The 20,599-nt window shown below is 42.6% G+C and overlaps 1 protein-coding gene across 2 annotated transcripts; it reads left to right on the forward strand.

The window, feature by feature from the left end:
* The first annotated feature begins 6 nt into the window (after positions 1–6).
* On the forward strand, positions 7–16,755 carry CCDC62 (coiled-coil domain containing 62). 2 transcript variants are annotated; one of them, XM_019538857.1, is made up of 12 exons: positions 329–471; positions 1,369–1,561; positions 2,457–2,623; positions 3,942–4,043; positions 4,376–4,547; positions 4,630–4,731; positions 5,114–5,202; positions 6,187–6,287; positions 12,211–12,433; positions 13,818–13,949; positions 15,208–15,300; positions 15,949–16,755. In XM_019538857.1, exons 1-11 carry the CDS (start codon positions 436–438, stop codon positions 15,292–15,294), a joined length of 1,404 nt encoding a protein of 467 aa, XP_019394402.1. In that variant the 5' UTR covers positions 329–435; the 3' UTR covers positions 15,295–15,300; positions 15,949–16,755. The 2 variants fall into 2 exon arrangements, with proteins under 2 accessions (XP_019394401.1, XP_019394402.1); XM_019538856.1 differs by lacking the exons at positions 1,369–1,561; positions 12,211–12,433; positions 13,818–13,949; positions 15,208–15,300; positions 15,949–16,755 and adding exons at positions 7–150; positions 7,268–9,666.
* The last annotated feature ends 3,844 nt before the right edge of the window (positions 16,756–20,599 follow it).

Below are 20,599 nucleotides of genomic sequence, written 5' to 3' on the forward strand. Positions count from 1 at the left end.
GCAGCCGTGATGTTGTGACAAGCACCCCTTGGGCTTCCCCGCTCGCTGCCCGCGTTTCACTCCCACGATACGGTTCCGTGGGAAGGAGGCGCCGCGCCGCGATGGCGATGTGCTGTGTCCGGCCTGCGCTTCCGCCTCTCTTTAGCTGAGGTTTCCTGACTGGGAGTTGTAGACCCCCCCTCCCCCCCACAAGGTGTTGAAAGGGAGGGCGAGGGACATGGCACCCCTCATCCGAGAGCGTGGCGTGGGACGGGGTGAAACGGGGACGTGGCTGACGCGGGGCAGGGGGGCCCTGCTCGTGACTAATTTGTCACATCTTCGTTTCCAGCTATGTCCCCGAAGACCACCGCCCATCGAGTGACCCCGATCCCGAGCCGTCGGCTACCGTTCCCAAAATACGCCAGTACCCGGCAGGAACCTGATTGCTGAACGCTTATGAATCCATCGCTTCCACCTGCTGCGTCATCCCAGGTAAAAAACCCCGAAAATACACCCACACAAACCGCACATTAAGATATTAAGCAGGAATTGGGAGGACTGAGGTGACCGCGCCGCTTCAAGTCATACAGCAACGACAGATAAAATGATAAATCCTCCTTCCAATTTTATATGTCATTGTTGAAAAATAAATAGATGCTCTTCTCTAGCGTTTGTCATGCCCTTGAAACCAGTGTGTCTGAAACGCTGAATATCTGCCGGTCGGTTCCGTAAATTTCAGACGTGACGCAAATCTTGTGCAGTTTCCTCCTGGAGGCACATGGCGAACTTCGATTAAAGTGAACAAAATCCAAGGGATGTTTAACTGTTTGCAGGATCGAAGCTTTGCCCAGAACCGGCCTCCGAGCTGGGCTTTGAGTTCTCGTATTATTATCACTAGATAGTTCAGCAGGTTTTGGAAGCGGCTGATCTTTATTTCCATTGAGTCACCGTCGCTTCTTTTTTTGACTCTTGACTGCCATTGTCATACTTACCAAAACATGAAGGATATTTCTGGGGTGATCTGTTTCAGAACTTAACAAGAGCGTCTTGTTTCAGGCAAGGTGGAGACGGAGTAATTTCAGGTCACTTATGGAGTTGGTTGGACAAGTACCCGCACTTTGTTCTTTAACATTGGGATTTGTCAATACTGTTGGCTTAACTTGGTCTGTATCCAAGTAGTTTCTTTCTGATTTTTATCCCGACATTTAGGAAAACTGTAGTGCTGTCCTTGGATTTATTACTCATGTTTACTCTGAGTGATTTCAGCTTATTTAAAAAAAATACAAGTGAGAGTACACAGCATTGCATAAAGACCCATCGTGTTCATTGCATAGTTCAATGATTCCTGTCCTATTTCTTGAATATGACAGAGCTGTTTTCTTTCTGCAGGATCTTAGTCAAAATCTTGAGAGCAGCACCATTCAAAAGCAGAGGCAAGAACTCCAGCTGTTAATCGCAGAACTGAAAGATCGCGATAAGGAGCTCAATGACATGGTTGTAGTGCATCAGAGACAGCTGTTAGCTTGGGAGGATGATCGCCAGAAAATACTAACATTGGCAGAAAGGTGTAGCCTGTTAGAAAGTAAGTGCCGTACAGAGTAAGACTCCAGTCCCATAAGTGGAGTGCAGAGCCCCATCTGTAATAGTGTTACAGCACTGGAAGGATGGTTTTATTTTCTTCTAAATTATAGGGCCCAGTGTCCTTACTGAAACCGCAGCTTCTCAGAAGTGTTAAACAGATCTCATCATGAATTGGCAAAGATGGAGTAGATATTTGGATAGATTATTTCCCATCCTGAAATCACATTCTGACTTCTTAATGCTTGCTCACCTAGAAACTTGTAATTTTGCGAATTGTCATAACATTTGCAAGAAAAAATTTTTCATGAACATCACAGAGTACTCCATGCCATCTAGAGCTGGAACACACCTATGACATCAGAGAGGCACTGGCATCCAGTAATAGCGAGGCACCAGAAAATCTCTGTCCTCAGCCACACTCAAGTAGTAGGTCACAACAGAAAGAATTCCATCCATCCTAGATTACCATGGAAATAGTAGAAATACTAGAATGACAGAGAGGGAGGGAGGGAGCAGCACAGAGCTAGCAGATTATTTGATTTAGTAACTTCACGTGCTTTGCACTTTTAAGAGACTCTTGCCTGTTACTAACTTTGTGTTATCGGGAAATATAACTGTTCTTTCTTAGTAGAATCTGCTGTCCAGTTGTATTGGTACTAGTAACTCTTTCCAAACTCAAGTCTGTACAGCTAAGTAGGGAAGAAACATGTCAGGTAAAAATTCATATGTCTGCCTCCGGATTATGCAAACCATGCATCCACTTTTAAAATTAAGTCTCTTACCTTTAAACACTGGGTTAAAATACTTCTGCCTTTTTGAAGGTGTGTGTGAAATTAGTATATAGCTATTTGCTGACTACAAATACCTGATTCTTCCACCCCTCTTTGTTCTTGCAGATGAACTGCTCAAGAGAAACGAGATGGTAAGAACACTAACTAAAAGACTAAAGTTCTTAGAATCTCAGCAGAATGACCGAAGGACAGCTCTCGAAAGCACTCAACAGAAGCTTAAAGAGTTGTCTCAAAAAGCGGCAGATACAATGCTTCATTGTCAGGTCCTAGAGGTAGGTCTTGATTCATAGGTAGGTCTCCCCAGTGCATACGTGCATAAGATACAGACATCTGAGTAGTTTCCCTATAAAATCTGCAGATTTAGGCCTCTATGTTTAAGTTTTTTACTACTATAGCATATAAAACTAAGAATCAATAAATAGCTTTGACAATGTGTATCACTGCTTACATTGGAATATGTTATGGGGGGGAATAGGCAGGGACGACGCGTTACAGGATGCCCGCAGGTGCACGTGCATCCCCTGCGAAAAGGCCACCCCGCCGACGGCAGCCTCTGCGGGCAGTCCCTGATCGCCCCTGGCCTGCGGATGGTCACCGACCCGTGGTTGGCACTCGCCACCCCCTCCCTCCCATTACTGACAGTGCAAGCAGTGTCTGTAGGAGCTCTCTGCTCACTGCCACCAGACTCCCGCCACCACTGGCACAGCCGTGCCTTCCCAGCCGTCAGGGGCACACACCATTAATGGGAATAGGACCCTTTTGGAAGTAAGTCCTATTGTTTTTATACCAGTTTTTTTACAAAAACTGCACACTTTCTGGAGCATTCTTTTATTTGGAGATCTCAAGTGCTTTACAAACCTTAAAGGCACACAAGCTGTCTGAGTCAGTGAGTAAATAATATTCTACCTATCTTGTAGATGAGTAAACCAAGGCACAGAGCTGCTAAGAGACTTGAATATTGCCATTTTGAAGGGTTGGGAAAGGTAACCAGGCATTCTGACTCTGTCCCCTTTTCTATGCAACTGACCATAGGAAACAGTGGGAAAGCAGTCAGTTAATTCCATGGTGAATACCAGCTGCATAGCTTCCATTAGTGTGTTTTTTATCTTCTTTCCGGTTCCTTTTATGAAATGGACTCCTACTCAATGCTTCAAGATCTAGGAAAATGTGATGTGGGCCATTTTGTTTTGCTTTGTATTTTTTGAAAGCGGTCTATATTACCACTAGAGATTCACTTCCAAAAGAATTCTGTTTTTCCCTCTGGAACTTTTTCCTATTTAAGTAACAATACACGTTATCAAAGCATTTTATTAATTCTTGAGACACCCCTTCACATCTTACTGGTGAAAAATGTGATGCATCTTGCCAGAGGTTGCACTGTGATCTGAGCAATAAGCAAGCTTAGAAATAAGGAGCTTCTGCCTCCCAGTCCCTGCTTTCTGCTCACTAGGCCACATTGTTGCTCTCTTAACATAGAACTGGAGTTATGCATATATTTACAGGGGAAAGAAACAGCATGTTCTTTACTTGCTGAAGTGTTTGTACTACCAAATATACCTAAATGATAACCGTTTTCTTTCTATTTGCTAGGAGAAAAATCAGAGCCTCAACTGCTCAGTATTGGAGCTGTCAGCTAAAATTGGCCAGTTACAGGCTAGAGAACAGGAGCTTGTTACTATGCTAAAGCTAAAGGTAATGCTTCTTTTGTGTCTTGTCACTGCATACTCAACATACCTGTGTGAAGGTGCAGTGTTAGTATTGGTGACTGCCATATAGATCAGTGTTAATCAGGTTGTTGGAGGGAAAGTTTAAATGAATATGCAAAATCTTGAACAAGCTAGAAACTAATATTTTCATAAGGGGTTGTGTAACTTTCTAAACACACTTGGTTTTGATTGTCAAGAGTTGTCGGATCATTGTACAGGGGTTGGTATAGTGACTTGCCGTTGCTGCTGCATCTACCTGACAAAATGGGAAGACCTAGAAATGAAGATGAAAAAGCATACTCTATTTTCATGTTTTAGGACAAAGATATACTTGAAGCAGGCAATTACATTGCTGAGTTTACATCCAACTTTAAACAGCTAGAGAATGCATTGCGTGCAACAAAGGCAAAGGAATCTAGTATCAACAAAGAAAAGCAGGATTTCAAGCTGAGCCTGAAAGAACTGATCTTGGGAATGAGTAAATTGAAAGGTAAGTGTTCTATATGATATCTTGCTCGCCCCACATCTGAATGGTTTCGTTTTGCTCAGAAGCACCCTCTTTTATTTTAAAGAGGACCTCAGTGAGAAGATGAAAGAAAATAATGAGCAGCAGGAAGAAATCATACGCCTCAAACAGGAGAATGGCTACCTGAAGAATGAGCTAATGCTTAGCGGTGAGCATTTCTATTTACAAAGAGAAATATTGTGCATTTCCTTGACACACACGAGAGTGGAAACGATTACTGAGTTTCGTTTTCATATATGAATACGATCACCTGAAGAGAAAAATGATCCAGTCAGTGATGACAGAAAGAAATGCATCTCAGAAATAGTGCTAGAAACTTTGTGAAGTGAGATGCGTGTTGTAAGTGAGAAGTCATCACTTAACATTCTGTTTAGTTGCTCCACAAGCTATAAAAAGAGCTCTCTGTTAGGCAAAAATATGGCATTGCTCCTAAGAGAATAGTGTGTCTGAGATCTCCCTTGGCAGTTTTCAGTTATTGACTTTGATTTCTAGTGGGGAAATAATTGTGTTTCTTACATTTTTTTAAACAGCTGAGAAAGCAAACAGGAAGGATCAGCTTCTTCAGTTTGCCAAGTCCAAACAAGTACGGACCGATACAGAGCTGTCCAGTTTGCGGCAGGTATAATTCTCATTGCATTTCTCTGTTGATGGTAGTTAGTTTTGACCAACAACATTTACCTCTTCATAGAATTGCATGATTGGTCAAGAGAACAAGCAGTTCAACTGATCTTGTTCATTATAAATCACTATAAAATTTGTGCTGCTTATCTGTTGCTACCAGGAACTTACGGTGTAAATCCATTTTTTTCCACCTTAACCATGATAAAGCACTTATTTATATGTATTCAATGGCATAATGAATGAAGTGCAAGCCCTGCATAGAGATATGTGGTTAGCTTCCCACACCGTGAGGTTTCTTTCAGAGCCCATAAAGTGGGATGCTTGCATGAGACTTAACAGGATTTGGATCTATCATGGGACCATGAGTTAAAATAAACAGTTTACCAAACGTGTGTTGGTTTCATATTAAATTATTTTGGAAAAGGACCTTTATCATGATTTGTGGAATTCAAATAAAAAAAGAATTAGGGGCTTTATCTTCAGAGGTGCTGAGTGAACTCATGTGGGAATCAAGGGGTATTGCACTGCAAGTGATGCTGTCTTTCTGCTGGTATGCAAAACCAATGTCTTCCCCATTTGCAATCACTGGATGATCCTGTGTACTTTTGGAAAGTGGAGTGGTGGTAGTTGTGGTGTGTGTCTGGTAACTTTTTTGTTTCACCATCAGTATGTTTTGCCCGTTAGTTGGATATGATTTTCAGTTCTCACCCTGTAATGGTGTGTGTTGTTGCCATGTCTTGCTATAGAGGTACCGTGTTTTTTCAGCACTGGAGATTTGTGTCATTGACATAGGGGAAAAATAATTAGTGTACGGAGCTGATCCTTTTTTTTTTCCCACTTGCAAAATCTGGCTCATCGTTTGACTATCAGTATTGGCTTGGCTTTTGGAAATAATTTGGGATGGAAAGCAGTATGTTAATATAAGATGTAAAAAATTCTTTGCCTGTCCAAGTTTACTTGTTTTATCACTATCTGAATCTAGATCTATGTAAAGCAGCAGCATGATTTGCAGTTTCTTCATTTCAACTTGGAGAGTTCACAGAAATTAAGGCAGAAACATGAGAAAGAGGCACATGAAACAAGGTAAGCTTGGCAGCATAACCTGCAGACCATGTTTGTTGTGTGTTTGAGGGAGAGGATCTACCCATTGGGTCACGTTTAGCCTTCTACCAAGTAACTGTACAATACTTCAGAGCTTATGGACCTATGTGAAAAGAGAGCATCTCTGGACTCTGAGGCAGTAAATGTAAATCAGTTATCAGTTTGGTTAAGAGACTAATGCATGTAGTGCCTATAAGTCAAAATAAAACAAAAGGATGGAACTTGCACAGCGTAACTGCTATGTCAGAGAGAAATGCTATCATAATGTCTTATTTATAGCAATGAGCATGAGAATAAACTTAAAATCATGTAATCACAAACGTGTTTAGTAAAATAAGCTGCCCAGCCGGGTAAATAACTCCTTTGAGTCATCTCTTTGCCAATGTTTAATCATTCTGTTTTATATTATATTATTTATTTAATGACTCCAATCCCAATGGATGCCTTAGGTTTTTCTTGAGTGCCTGTAAGGCATATAGGACATAAATATTTCTTGAAAAAAGAAGTCAGTTAAATTTTCAGCTGTTCAAGAAACTATGATATTCCACTTTAGAAAATCAGTTTGGTCTTCAGGCTGGATGTTCCTTAAACTGTGCTTGGCCACATGCTTTTAGCTGTTTATAGTTTACTCAGAAACAGTGAGGGAATTCAGGGAACAGCATTTTGGTATGAATTACTTCTTTATATTTTAAAATCAAAGTTTTCAGTTTTTTGTAATTTCTACAGTACTAAAATACCAAAAGTCTTGAGAACCTATCCTGTGAAGTGTAATGTGCGGCTGGACAACTACAGCTATGCTGACTTCACAGGGGCTTTGGTTAGGTGTAGTTCTCTGCCTGTGTGCTGTGTGCCACAGGACTGTGGCTTCAGCCTGTATCCAAACTGTGTGTTAGACCAAGTGCAATTCATCTGAATTATTAAATGCATTGTTGTGACCTGAGTTCTTCATCATGCCATTGTAGCAGACCATTATCAGCAGACCTTGAAAGTAACTACAAGGAGGATACAGTTAGGAGTGAGGGCCTAACTCAGAAGATGCCTAAGGAATACAGAACTACAGAGGCACAGAAAAGCAGGCTAAGAACCATCTGTAATGTGTGCCGACCAGAAAAGGTGGTGGATGTGTCAGCCATAGAAGAAAGTACCTCAGCAAGCTTACATCGCCTTCAGAAAGGCTTATTAGAGAGGCGGAAAGCTCTGTTTGTGGAGGAGGAGGAAAAGCAGGATGCTTCATCTAGGAGTGATGAGCCAGAGAGCAGAACAGTGTCCAGCACCGACAGTACGAGGCCGGGGAGAAGCAAGGACACATTTCATACTTCACAAGATAGGTTTTTTAGAGGAAACCAGCAAACCTTTGAGGCCTGTCTACCTGTACATGAGCACTGGCTCAACTTGAGTTCCTGTTTGGTTTCTTTAAGTGCTTTGACCCAGCATGCCAGCAAATCTGACAAAACTGATTTTGAATGTAAAGGTCAGAAAGATACAGCTGGAATTTCATGTGGCTCAAAAAGCAATGAGTCTCTTAGTACAGTGGACATGTTTGAATCTGGCTGCTATCATACAAACTCTGATGTAGATAAAGCTACCTGGTGTGAGCCAGTAACAGATCTGGAATGGATACAGATTTTCAAACCCATAAAAGATGTTGGAAATGTATGGCACAGGTCTGTTTGCAACTCTCCCAAGATTGCACCTGAGATACAAAGTACCAGCCTAAAAAGGTTACCTATTTCTTTGTATTTAAAAACTAAGCTACAGCTGTACTTTCATGGAAATCAGACAGGCCACTTGATAACTTGTGTCTTTCCAATACAGTCTTTAAAATCATTAGTTTTACAGCAAGACACTCAGCTTGAACCCTTGTAAGTTTAAAATAAAGAAACCTTCCAGGTATCGAGAGGAAGATAGAGATTTTTAAAGTATCTTTTGGGCACAGAGATTCTGGCTGTTGAACCTGTCATAGGGCAGCAATTTGTGCATGAGCGTGGTGTTTTAAGATGGCATGAAAACAACCCTCATTTCTGTAGACAGCTTTTGTTGCTACTTTACTGTTTCTCAGCTGACAGCTCAAGGAGTGACTGAACCAAAGATAGACACAGCTTGCTACCTGGGCTGCTTCAATTCAAGCCATGGTACCGAAGAAAGGAAAGGGAAATGACTTGTAGGTTTAAAAATAAGTGCAAAAGAAGGTTAATTTAGTAGAGCTCCCTTAGCACTCTCTTTGTTAGTTGTCTGCCACCTGTATTTGAGAAGGCGGTGTTTACATTAGGAAAAATGGAGATAATAAAAGAGGTGAGAGAGACCTGCACAAAAACTAGGTGAATGGGCAACCATTTGAAAAGGAATGCTGCTCTGGAGCATTCCTGCATCGTTTATCTTGGTGTTTGTATACAGACTGTTTAATTTTGGTTGGAGTTATTTTGCACCATCCATTAACAGCTTTGTTTCAGTTGAGGCCCAGCCAGTGGACAGGGAAGCAAGTCAGTGAATGCTCAAAGCCATCTTCTGCGGTGAAACCATCCCCTCTACACCCAGTGCTGTCTATTTTACAAATCTGTACCAACTGTCTGTTGGACTCTTGAAGGGCACCTTGGGTTACCACCATCCCCCCTGGTGTGGATTTGCTGTTGTTTAGGACCTTTTGGCAGAGCTCTCACAGGCCAAATATAACATTTGTTCAGGGCTTGAGTCTGATTTCAGTAGTCTCCAGGTGCTACATTCAGAGTGCAGGTGATTGTATTTTGTATGCATATGGGAGGTTCTAGTGTCTTATGTGCCACAGACCAGCTGGCATTTTTGGCTTGAGTTATTGCTAATTTTCTTTTTAATAATTGACCACCAAGATCTTGGCTCAGCTGGTGATGTGCTGTGCTGTGCTGTACCCCATAAGCGACTGTGAAACGTGGAATTGGTGGAGCTGGAAGGATATTATCTTCTGTACAATGACCTCATTTCTGCTGTGCAGACAATTGCTTTGTTGTGTGGAATGGATGTTAATGCAGGTTTAATGACCATTTATGATTGAAATCAGAGCATCAGAATGACAACAGTTGACTGTACTGTCATAACTGGCCTACCTCCTTGCTGGTTTGGAAAGGGCCAAGTTGTGTCTTGGTTCAAAGCACCTCCTAAAATCAGGTCTGTTTATGTCCTTTTCCCCCTCTCCCAACTGTGTCTTCCTAAAAGCTGTTCAGATCTGTGGAAAGGTGTCCTGAACCCAGTGCCAGGCCTCCACACCTCCTCATTCCTTTCCCACCTAAGGATCCCTTTCTTCTCTGAGGCTTGCAAACAGTAACTCAGGCCACTCAGACACTCTCTGCACCCCAGGTTTTTACAGGAGGAAAAGCAAAATGAAACAAAAGAAACAGTTCTGAGTTAATGTCTTCCTGTGGATCTTCTGCTGCAGCTTTTATTCCTTTTAGATTGTAAGCTCTTTGGTGTAGGGACTGTCTGTATTAATCCTGTCAAGAGCGGAAGGGGGCATTGTTGGTGCTTACTGAATGATGAACGATAGGTTGCATGCTATCATTTGACACTTCCCTGCTGATTCAGAAATGTGCCAGTAAAACTCCATTTATCAGGGAGAGGATTACAGGAACACATTAGGTTGAGAGATGGTCACGTCTTTCTGTGCTTTTTAAATGTTCTGCGGTATTCTTATTTTAATTGCCATATTTAAGTGATGTTGATTCAGGGGGGTGGGCAAAATGGCAGATCCGGCCCACAGCAGATGAGCCAGGGTGCCCAGGCAGCAGGGCTGTGTCCAGACTTCATTTCCTGGCAGCCCCTGCCCACACAGCTCTTGGCTAGCATCATGGGGCTGGGGCACAGCAGTGTGCTTCCCACACACCCCTGTCTGCAGAACCAGGGCTCTGCCCCAACCTCAGGCTCTCACGGCCCCATGATCCCATGGAGAACAGTGGGGAGCTGCCCTGGGACGAGGGCCAGGATCTTGGGGTGGTGACGGCATTGGGCTGGGGTTGGGGCTGGGGCAGAACCGCAGTCTGTTTCCTGTACGCCCCTGCCCACTGAATCCGCCATCATTGCAGGGGCATGTGGACAGTGGATCACGGCTCTACCCTGGCTCTGCAGTGTCACCACCTCAGGATCTCAGGGTCTCCCCGGCCCAGCCCACTTGTCTCACTCCTGGCCATGTGCCTGTGTGGACCCCACCCCTGGTGGTGGGTGCAGAGCAGATGGATCAGGGTGCCCAGGCAGCGAGGCTGCATCCAGCAGCTGAGTCTGGCAACAGCAGCCAGAAGGAGCTACTGGGGAAATGGGGTTGGCCACCCCTGCCCCCCTCATTTTACAGCTGGTGGTAAATACCACTGCATAGCTCAAAACTAAAACTACAAGCAGATCCTACAACACACCTTTGTGTAGGCTGCAAACTGCAGTAGACATTTTATTGCCGATAGAACTCAGTAGGCAGGTGATTTTGTTAAGCGTTCAGAATCTGTCTAGTGCTAATTCCCTGGCATTTATCCCAATGTAACGAGACTGACACCCAGGCAAGGTTCTAATGAACTTCTTGTACTGCTAAAATATGTAAATGAGGTGATTTTTGACTGGCTGAAGCTTTTATTAATTTTTAAAAATTTAATTGATGCCTACCTGGTCAGATGTAGAACAGTCAGTATAACTGGCATCGCTGCTTCTTTGATGTCTCGTGATATGGCATTGAAGCTTCCAAAAGCAGCTCACCGCTATTCTACAGCAGTATTTTTTTCCCCTGGGATAAACAGGAAAGTCGATTTGTATTATGAGAAGAAAGACTATTTGTAACCCCATTCCTTGAAGCATACGTTGAGGTTGAAAGTGCTGTTAAATGGAAAACAAAGATGATAGACTGGTGCTTGTGCCAATATGGCAGGTCTGAAGATGATAGTGGGTCAGTGCTTGGCCAGTGGTGTTCTGCTGAGTATGTCTTACCCTTAACATGCAGTATTGTTGCTTTTTAAGATGGTGATGAGAGGAAATGTGCTTATGCAGACTTAACCCTAATTTAATGCTTTTTGTGGGGAGGAGGGGAGTATGTTTAAGCTGAAACCAAAGAAGCTGCATATAAGTACAAATATTCTCAGGTTTGGGATTTTTTTTCTCCTTTGAATACTTTTCCAGTGAGTGATGGTCTGTCTGACAGCTCTGCAGCCATATCACCAAGTTGCAATGGAGGAAGTTGCAGGTGTGAAGAGATGATGTTGTACCTGGAATCCGAATCGGGATCAGTTTTGGCATGTTTTTGGGAATGTAGCTGGTGATCAACCCTGGTTCTATGCTGCTTGGTTTTTACCTGCTGGAAAATTTGAAACAATTCATCTTACTTTTCAGCTCCATACCCTGAAACCCTCCACAGGCTGTCTTGCTTTGGCTGTAACTACAGCTTACTAAAATTGTACTTGCAGTCAACATCCATCCTCACCACTGCAACTATTGAAAAAGTTAAGTGTAGCCAAAGGTCAGCAAAAACTCCCAAGTCATCTCTATCTTGGGGAAATAACTTTTAAAAGTTATTTTAAAACGTTCCATTTAAAAGGTAGCTCTAAGTATTAGGCTTAATTAAAGGTGGCTTTCAGGAAGGGCTTGTATGAGGGTTGAAAATGAAAGCAGAAAGTGTGGCTACCTTGCTGTTGAGTGTCAGGAGGAATCTTAATATTTGTTTGTCCTGTCATTTAGGTTAAATGGATGCACAAGTGTATGGTAATATATCTGCTTCTTCACAGAAGTAGTTCAATGCCCCATTATTATACTTGAAGACTGTGCCTCACCCAGCCAAGATCTTACATATGCGCTCAGCTTTAAGCGGAAGAATAATCTCATTAACTTCGTTTCTTGCATGTGCTTGCCTTGCTACATTGGGCCTAAGTGTATGCGTGTTGCACAATGATTTTTTTTTTTTTTTAAGAGACTGTACTAGTGGTGACAGTGAAGAAAACGTGGATATGAATGTCTTTTATTTGGACTCCCCTTGCTGTTTGACATCCACTCAAAAGGGAGACGGGCCCCAGAAATGTGAGAAGTTCTGTGATGCAGACCTGCCATTGGATATCAGTAACTTGTCAGTGATTCAGCCAACAAATAGGTGCTACAGTCCTACTGCCAGCCAAGCCAGTAATACGCTTCATCAGGTGCTACGCTATTTTGGAGTTGCTAAAATACCTGTGCATATGTTTTTATGCCACAGTGGCTCACTGGGTATCTCTTACTATGTATTATGGATTATTAAAAGTAATTTAAGTTAGAAATTTCTGTCCATCTTCACTGTTAGTATCTGTGCTAACTTTCACTTTCACTTTGATATGCTTCCATGCATCTGTGGGGCAATGAAAGTAAACTAGTCAGTTAAGTAATTTTCCTTTAAGTTTCCCCTAATGTGTTAGCCTGATGCTGAACTTTTGGGGATTCAAAGGCCACTGAGTAATTAACACAGGCCTCCAAGCTGGTGCCAGCCTGCGGAGGAAAGCCAGAGGATCTACCCTTTTCATCAGGACCTGGGTGACAAAGATCTAGCACTAGTCAGACCCTGTAAATTGTGGGATCTGAAAATGGCTGGTGCTGCTATTCAAGGGTGATGGGCAGATGTTTCTTTTTTGTGCTGCCTGCATCAGCTGGTTGTTACTGGCACTGACAATGCCAACTCCTTCCCATATCTCTGTTTGCATTCCGCTTTATCAGTACAGTTCTGCTGCTGCCTGATGATAATCTCCTCCAGCACTGTTTGGGTTCCAAGTATTGCTGGCTTGTGGAGGAAAGATATAGAGCATAGCTTTATTTTTCTGTTCTTCTGATACAGACGGGGGATTGAGCTTTCTGATGATATGAGCAAGAATTTAGTTCAGTGCCCTTGTAGAGGGAGGCTGCAAATCAGTCATTCAGATGAGAGTAGGGGAGAAGTGTCTGCTTGGGAATGTAGGAGTATGCCTCTACCCCCAGGTTAGACATCAAGCCGCTATTCTGTTAAATCATCAGTTGGGTTTGTGGAAATCCCTGTTGGGGCTTGAAGCAAATCACAGCCCTGCACAGTACCTTGTGTAGCATGTTTTAGGTTCACCCTGAAGAATTAATAGACATGAGATTAAGATCTAGAGCTAAGAATTAGGCCTATCTAATCCTAGAGATAAAGATGTGTTTACATGAGTATGGAAAATAGAGGAGGAGGCCAGCACTGGCATTTGCAGTTAAAACCAGCTGGCTGCCCCTTTTTAGCAGCTGCCAAGACAAATTTCCTTGTTTAAACTGGAAATAAGTTTGCTGCCTCTTCAGTTGTTGGGAACGCTAGCTTTTGTCTCTCAGTTGCCTCCAGCCATGGTGATGTGCAACTGCACAGACCTTTTAATAGAAATAATAAGAATTAAACTGGTAATAAGAGTCTGCAACAGTGCTGTGCAGTGCAAGGTACTTTAAACGTAGAGGTTAAAGTAAAAAATGCAAATGTCAGCAGTTCATGTTTTGTAGTGAATCCATTCCAAAGCAATCGCCCAATAACTTTGATTCAATTTCTGTTTCTTCCAGGACTCCTGTTCACCAACAAGTAGGCTGCAACGTTTGCTGGCTGAGTCTCGACAGATGGTTGCTGATCTGGAGCTTAGCCGCCTCCTCCACGATAGCCCTGGTTCCACTCCCAACAGCAGTTGTGTTAATACGGTACTTAATCTTTTCATATGGGCGACGTGGGGAAATTACTGTGAACATTCCCTTCCTTTGGCTTGACCTGCATCATGACACTATAAACAATGTACTCCCAGTACTTTGCTGATGAGGAAATGATTGCATACTTGACAGTAAAGTGTCTGAGCCAAATTCTTCCCCTTCTTGCAACCCCAAAACTCCTTAGCGTGAGTGTGTAAGTGAAAAAGCTGTGTGAGAAGTAGAAGCAAAGGACAACATGAGACATGATCACAATCAGAATTAGCCTTTAATCTGTGTACACTTTTGGATGAAGAAGTGGTATCTGATATGCATATGTTTTTTCATATGGGTATAAATAAGAGTCAGCATAAGTAGGGTTAGGTTTTCTATTTTTCATTAATTCATTCACTGCAGGATTAAAGATAATGAGTTAAGTTTTAATGACAGTCCATGAAAAAAATCTGTGTGCAGTTATCACAGTCGTTTATGTATTAAGGTATCCCACTCTGTCTACAGATTATTGACCCGTTTGACTTGTGAAAGAGACTCTCCAGTTGGCACCGTTGTTCTGGTGGCTATAGAACAGACAATACACCTTAGTCTAGTTTTAAAATATTTTTTCTCTCCCCTGTCAAAAAAGTACCCAAAACGTGTTTAACAGGCTTTTACCCAGTCTGCCCCAGTCAGCTAATTTGTGTGAAAACTGATTGCACAAGAGGCTGTGTCAAACTGGTTCTGAAACAATTTGAGGCATGGTTTGACACCAGCCCAACATAAGCATTTAGCTATGGTAGGTTTGTTGCTGCTGGGTTATGTTCTCTAATGTGTTCAATTATTTTCTTCCATCAGCAGGAGCAAGTGCTATAGCTGTATACTAATGGTTGGAGATTATTATATTTTTCTAGACATCAGTGAGGCTATCTTTTTGCAAATCGTTCTTCTCTTGAGCCTTTTACTTCTCAATTTGACTCCGCTGCTACAGTTTTAATCTTTACGTTGTAACTGTATCAGTGACTTCTATAATAGAGTCTCTATAACATAACATTGTATTTGGTGCCATCCCAGCTGCACAGTGTTCAGATGGGGTTTAATAATGTGCGTGCCATCTCTTTGCTCCTCAAGTAAGAAAGAAAAAGTGAAAAAGGAGCCTGGGATAGGGAGCCTATAATTATTACTGTTTCCCAGTTAGAACTCTGCAGTAACATTAGTGTTTGTGATCCACCATGAAGTCTGTACATCTGTACGTAGGGTGTCTGTATTGTTTGTGTTACAGGGTATAGAAATTACAGAAGCTCTTCGCAAAGCGCGGCTGCCAGCTGCTGAAGAAAGCAAGTCCAAGCTTTCACTCTTTTCATTATGACCTTGAGTAAGTCGTTTTTCTGTCTTGCTATTTGCTTTGAACTCTTTTGCAAACCTACCTGCAGTGCTAATAAAACTACAGATTTATCCACTGCAGATGGGCCTTGATACAAGGCTTCAAGTGTTTTCACAATAAAATCCATATAAATGAGACAATATAGTAGCAAGCAGATGTTAGATAATGCACCCAATAACTCCTAAGTCAATCAATAACAAAAATCTCCTCAAGTATTCCCCTCAGAAAGTCTGGCCATTGAGGTCTTGCAGCTTGAAGTCTCAATCTGCTGTTTCTTCCATGTGGATGGCGTTCCATGCCTCTTCAAAGCCTTGTGAAGTGAAGGTATGTCAGGTCCTCCACATGCACCAAATTATAGGATCATGGCCTGGGGCATTATTGGATAAAAATGGTGGAATGACTGCCAGACAAATCCTCTGTTTGAGGAAGGACCTTTTCTAGCATCATGCCTGTGATGTCCCAAAGGAAGCCTGCTCGTGGGGGCTCCCCTTCGGACATGAATGTATTATCTATTTTGTCTTTATTGCCATTTCTGTTACACACCCAAAAAGAAATGCGGATTTTTAACCTAAAAAAAGAGTTACTGGTAACTTTTCAGTGGTTTTAAATGAGGTTTTTTTTCCCCCTTCTGTCAACCAGATTGCTTTCCTGATGTCTGGAAAGCAAGAAAATGGCAACCTTTGGAAGGAACATGGGAGACATCCTGATGCACTGCCACAGGCTTTGAGAACTGAAGATCATCACCACGTATACACTACAGGAGACAATTCCTTAACATTTGACTATGCCTCTGAAGAGTATTGTATTTGCAAGTTTCCTGGGTGCCAAAAAGTTGTGACTGCCTGCTGGAAGCTAATGTGTTTGTGAAGCAGAGCTCTGAGTTATGCCAGCATAAACAACTGCCTTTGTGAAATCCATCCTCCGGTTAAAGGGTAGTTTACTGCCTATAAGCAAGACTGTAAAATATGTAATTGTTTATTCCACAAAGGGGATGCTTTTTTAAACCAAAACAAGTTGTTGTTTTTACTTTTTTAATAGTTATCTGACACACCAGAGTGTTCACTTTTTTTTACCAGTTGTTTTATTCTGGACTGTTGCCACCTAAGGAAGCATTGAATAATGTTTTGGGGAAATTGCTTATTAGTGTTGCAACCAGGAAATGCCTCCTATGATGCTGAAACTGGAGAACCTTCATCCACAGAATGAGCAAAATAACCCTCCCCCGGTCCTGGGCTATTTATTGTAACAAAAGGTTCTTACTAGCTCAGAAGTTTGTATAGACTTTTTAGTAGGCTATGACATCAGCCATTATTTAAGGTACACAGCTCTTTTAAGAAGGTTAACTCTATTTTTCTTATATTCAGGCTCTCAGGACCTGAAATGTTCTGAAAATAATTTGAACATAAAAGGCTATATGAGCTAATAAATGCGATACATTTGCTACTTTTAATGTCTTGCCTGCATATCTTCATTTCATATTTGACACATGCTTATTTTACTAAGGCTCTGTAGGACGTGTGATGCAGGCTTCCAGACTAGTCTGCATGCTTCTTGGCTGCATCTGCAGCCCTGGCAGGAGTCCCTGCTTCTCGATTGCACCTGTGCAGAGGATGAGTTTTAAGCAGTCTTCCAAATTCACTGGTGAAGTCAGTACCACCCTCCTTCCTCTCTACTCCCCCACTACCACTGATAAGTGATCTAGACCCCATTTTCAAGGGTTATTGTTAACTGATAACAGTGGGGCACAGCAGGGCAAACAGCGTAAGCACTAAGACCACACAGCTAGTGCTATTGTACGGTCTATACACAGGTTTTACACTGATGGGTTCTTAATAGGTCAAATAAATGCAACTTTTGCCACATACTTTATCAGTGTAGAAGTGTTTTATATCTGCCTAACTCATTAAGAGAAGGTGAAAAAATATAAGCACTTCAAGTGTATTTTAAATGAGCATAACCTCTTGCTTTACCCGCAGTGTCATGTACGTATTTAGTAAATGGATTAATAAACTGGATATAGAAAATTTGCAGGAGGGTAGCACTATGGTTGTACCCTGCATGCTTTTTACAGAGCTGTCACCTCTCCCACCTCCTTGCCACTATCTATAGTCTACTTCAGAACATCGTTTGTTGAGGCATGGGAGAACTGCAATGCCCGACAACTGCAAGAGGTGGGAAGTTAGGGTTAAAGTATTAGCATATTACCTAATGTACAAAACAACCCTGTTATCAACTGTGCTCTGAGGCTTTGTATGGAAAGTCAAACTATATCAGCCAGCTAAGAATAGGACTTATTTTTGGAAACATGGCAAAAAGTCAGGGTGTGCCTTTTCTATTGTCTTCATAGACTATACTGTTATTAAAGGAAACAAGGCTTCCATTTAACAGCTGCCTGCTTTCAGTTTGGGAAGAGGTGTTCTCTTGGGTTTGGCCTGTCTAATTATAGGAGGGAAGCAGGTAGCAGTGAGGTTCATCTCTCTTTTTATTAATGTGTACACTTTCCATTAATGTAGACAGTATAGAGAAACAAAGTTAATAATCAAGAAGTGTGCTTCTTTTATAGGAAGTCTATCCAAATAGAGAAGCTGATACACCCTCGGCAGAATTAGCAATTACACAGTGAAGACAGACAAATTAAAGTAATTGTCTCGTGCAACATCTTTGTCCTTAACTGGAGTCCTACTGCCAAAATCCTTGAGGTCAAGTCTCTCGGCTCCTAAAGAAAGCTGCTATCTAACCAATAGCAGCGCTCAGATGTCTGACAACACATGCCTACAGGATGGTAGAATTGATCGGCACAGCTCATATATACACAGTGCACGTGTAGCATTGCTAATTAATCCTGTCTCAGGAAGACCAATAGGATAAGTGCAATTCAAAAAGTTTTTCTTCTCTGACTTCTATGCATAAGTGGTAACAGCTTATCAGCTGGGTCTAACAAGTTTTTCTCTTGTAGTTCACTTGCAAAGCAGAGTCATGAACAAAATCAGTGTCTGACATGGAGACTGAAGAGCTGCCAATAGGCAAAATAAACAAGTCAGGAGGGAAATCCCTTTGAAGCTCGCGTCTGCTCTGCTGGTTGTGAGTGCAGAAATGGTAAGCTGTGTTGGGCACACGTCAAGCACGCGTGGAACTGCTTGCACTGTTGTTACATGATTCTCCCCATCACTCTGACCTGTTTGCATTGGATGTCGGTTGAAATCAAGAGTGAACTCTTCTTAGCATGGCTCTTTGTAGCTGTGTATGCACCACCCAGAGATACTGGTGGCTAGATATCTCTTTATAAAAGCACACCACAAGAAAGTTAAATGACCTCCAACTGACTGACAATATTATTCAACTGGTTTTTTTTTGCTTTTTTTTTTTAGCAAAAAAAGACCCAACAAATTCAGTTGAAGGACAAAATCTGAGTGCTACCAAGGTCTGGGGTACTTTTCCACGTCTCAGAACTGCTTTTTTGGGGAAACACAGGCCAGTTCATGAATACCGGAAGAAATGGAAGGATTTGCAATCACAGTTGGAGAGGTCAAACAAAGCAGCTCTCACATGTCTGCAGCACACCCTGCCTTTTAACACAGCGACCTGAACTGGTGCTGACTGGTTTGTCCTTGCCTGTGCTCACAATTCACTCTGCAGTAAGAGCCCTGCCTTGTGTCTGCTCTTAGCTGGACACAGGCGAAGATCTGTCATTTTCTTCTGCGATTCCCCCAGAGAAGAACAGCCAGTGAACTCTACAGCTGTCATCTTGGTGAATTTTCAGACGAAAAAGACCTGTGGCAGAGAGTGGGTAGTCCTCAGGAATTTACCTACTGTCCCCAGAGGACAGCATGACTCCGTTATTTAAAAATGCCCCACTCAAAGAGTTCAGATCCAAAGGCAATAGGTTTAGGAAAAGAACCTGAAAATGGGAAACCTCTATAGTAATTATTTTAAACCATGTGGGTCACTTCATTATTTCGCCTAGGCTCACCCTGTCATAACACACAGCCAAGGGATGCAGCTGCATCCCCCTTGACTCCTGCTCCAAAGTTGAAAACCACCTGTCTGGCAGTGGCAGCAGCATTTCTGCTCAGGCAGCTGTGAGGGCATCAGCTGAATTCATGGCTTGTGAAAATTGACCTACTTCCTTCTAAACTCTTCCTTCCACAGGTATGAACCACCCTCCCTTCTTTTCAGTGGTCTTGATGTGCCCCCATTAAGAGAGCCTTTCTTCTGCCGTGCTGCCGTCTGTTTGCTGCTCCTGGCAACACAGCTCCTATTTCACAGCCCGGGAGAACTCATTCCAAGGAAGTTTTGTATGTTTTTTTGCTTCCATGTGAAACTCAGTTGTCCGCCCCTAGACCGCTGGCACACGAATTAACCTTCTAGTTTATTTTTCATCCAGAGAGAACCAGGTGCTGCCCTCTCTGGAGTGATGCGTCCGCAGCCCCTTTCCCAATCCTAGAGCTGCCCATGCTGGAGCCCTGGCTGGTGCCTGTTCTCTGCTGCACCGCACAGCACCTCCCATGCTCGCGCTTGTGCTTTTTCCTTGCTAAACACCCTGGCTGAATGGGGTTGGGGAGGGGAGTTTCTTATACAGACAGTCGGATATCTGGGTTGTAGCCGTATTGGTCTAGAGCAAAAAGCAATCAGGACTCCTAGTAGAGATGATCTTTTTTATTAGACCAACAAGATTTTTACAAAAAAAAAAAGTCTTTAATTGCAAGCTTTTGGGGCACAAATAGCCTTCATCAGGCATTGGAGAAAAGATTGTAAATGTTCTCCTGGGTAGAAATGAAAGTTCATATTTCATAGGACTGCTCTGGGCAGTCTGTTCATAGCTGGGATGCAGCCTCTCACTCTCTGTGAGGATCTGTGATGATGCAGGCAGGAGCAGGAGCTCAGGTTTCAGGGGGTCAGAGCTGCTTCCTGCTTGGGAAAACACAAAGATTTTCATTTTTTAAAAATTGGCTAAAATTCTGTATCTTTCATGTGTCCGGTATCCAGGTTGAAGCCTTACTGGTCTAGAGGAAAAAGTAATTGGGACTCTAGTAGAGATGAGCTCTTTTGTTGGACCAACAAGATTTTTGCGAAAAAAGGCTTTCATTGCAGAAATTGAATTGCAAGATTTGTGCAAGAAAAGTACCTTTAAATGCAAGATTTAAGCGTCTTTAATTGCAAAAATGTAATTGCAAGATTTGTGCAAAAACCGCTGTCTACAAGCAGATCTCCTCTCCGCCGCGAGTCCTGCCCGCCTTGTGCAGACCGGGTCTGCGGGAGGCGCGGCCCCGAGGCGGCGCTGCGCTGGCTC

This window comes from Crocodylus porosus, unplaced genomic scaffold (assembly GCF_001723895.1).
Source record: "Crocodylus porosus isolate Cpor-Errol unplaced genomic scaffold, CroPor_comp1, whole genome shotgun sequence".
In the NCBI taxonomy this organism is placed as follows: Eukaryota; Metazoa; Chordata; order Crocodylia; family Crocodylidae; genus Crocodylus; species Crocodylus porosus.

Excerpts from the sequence above, each read along its gene's own strand:
- CCDC62 (XM_019538856.1), top strand. The coding sequence starts at position 2,480 with ATGGTAAGAACACTAACTAAAAGACTAAAGTTCTTAGAATCTCAGCAG. Across the intron at positions 4,044-4,375 it reads TTACTATGCTAAAGCTAAAG|GACAAAGATATACTTGAAGC; the intron begins GTAATGCTTCTT and ends TTCATGTTTTAG. Across the intron at positions 6,288-7,267 it reads AAAGAGGCACATGAAACAAG|CAGACCATTATCAGCAGACC; the intron begins GTAAGCTTGGCA and ends ATGCCATTGTAG.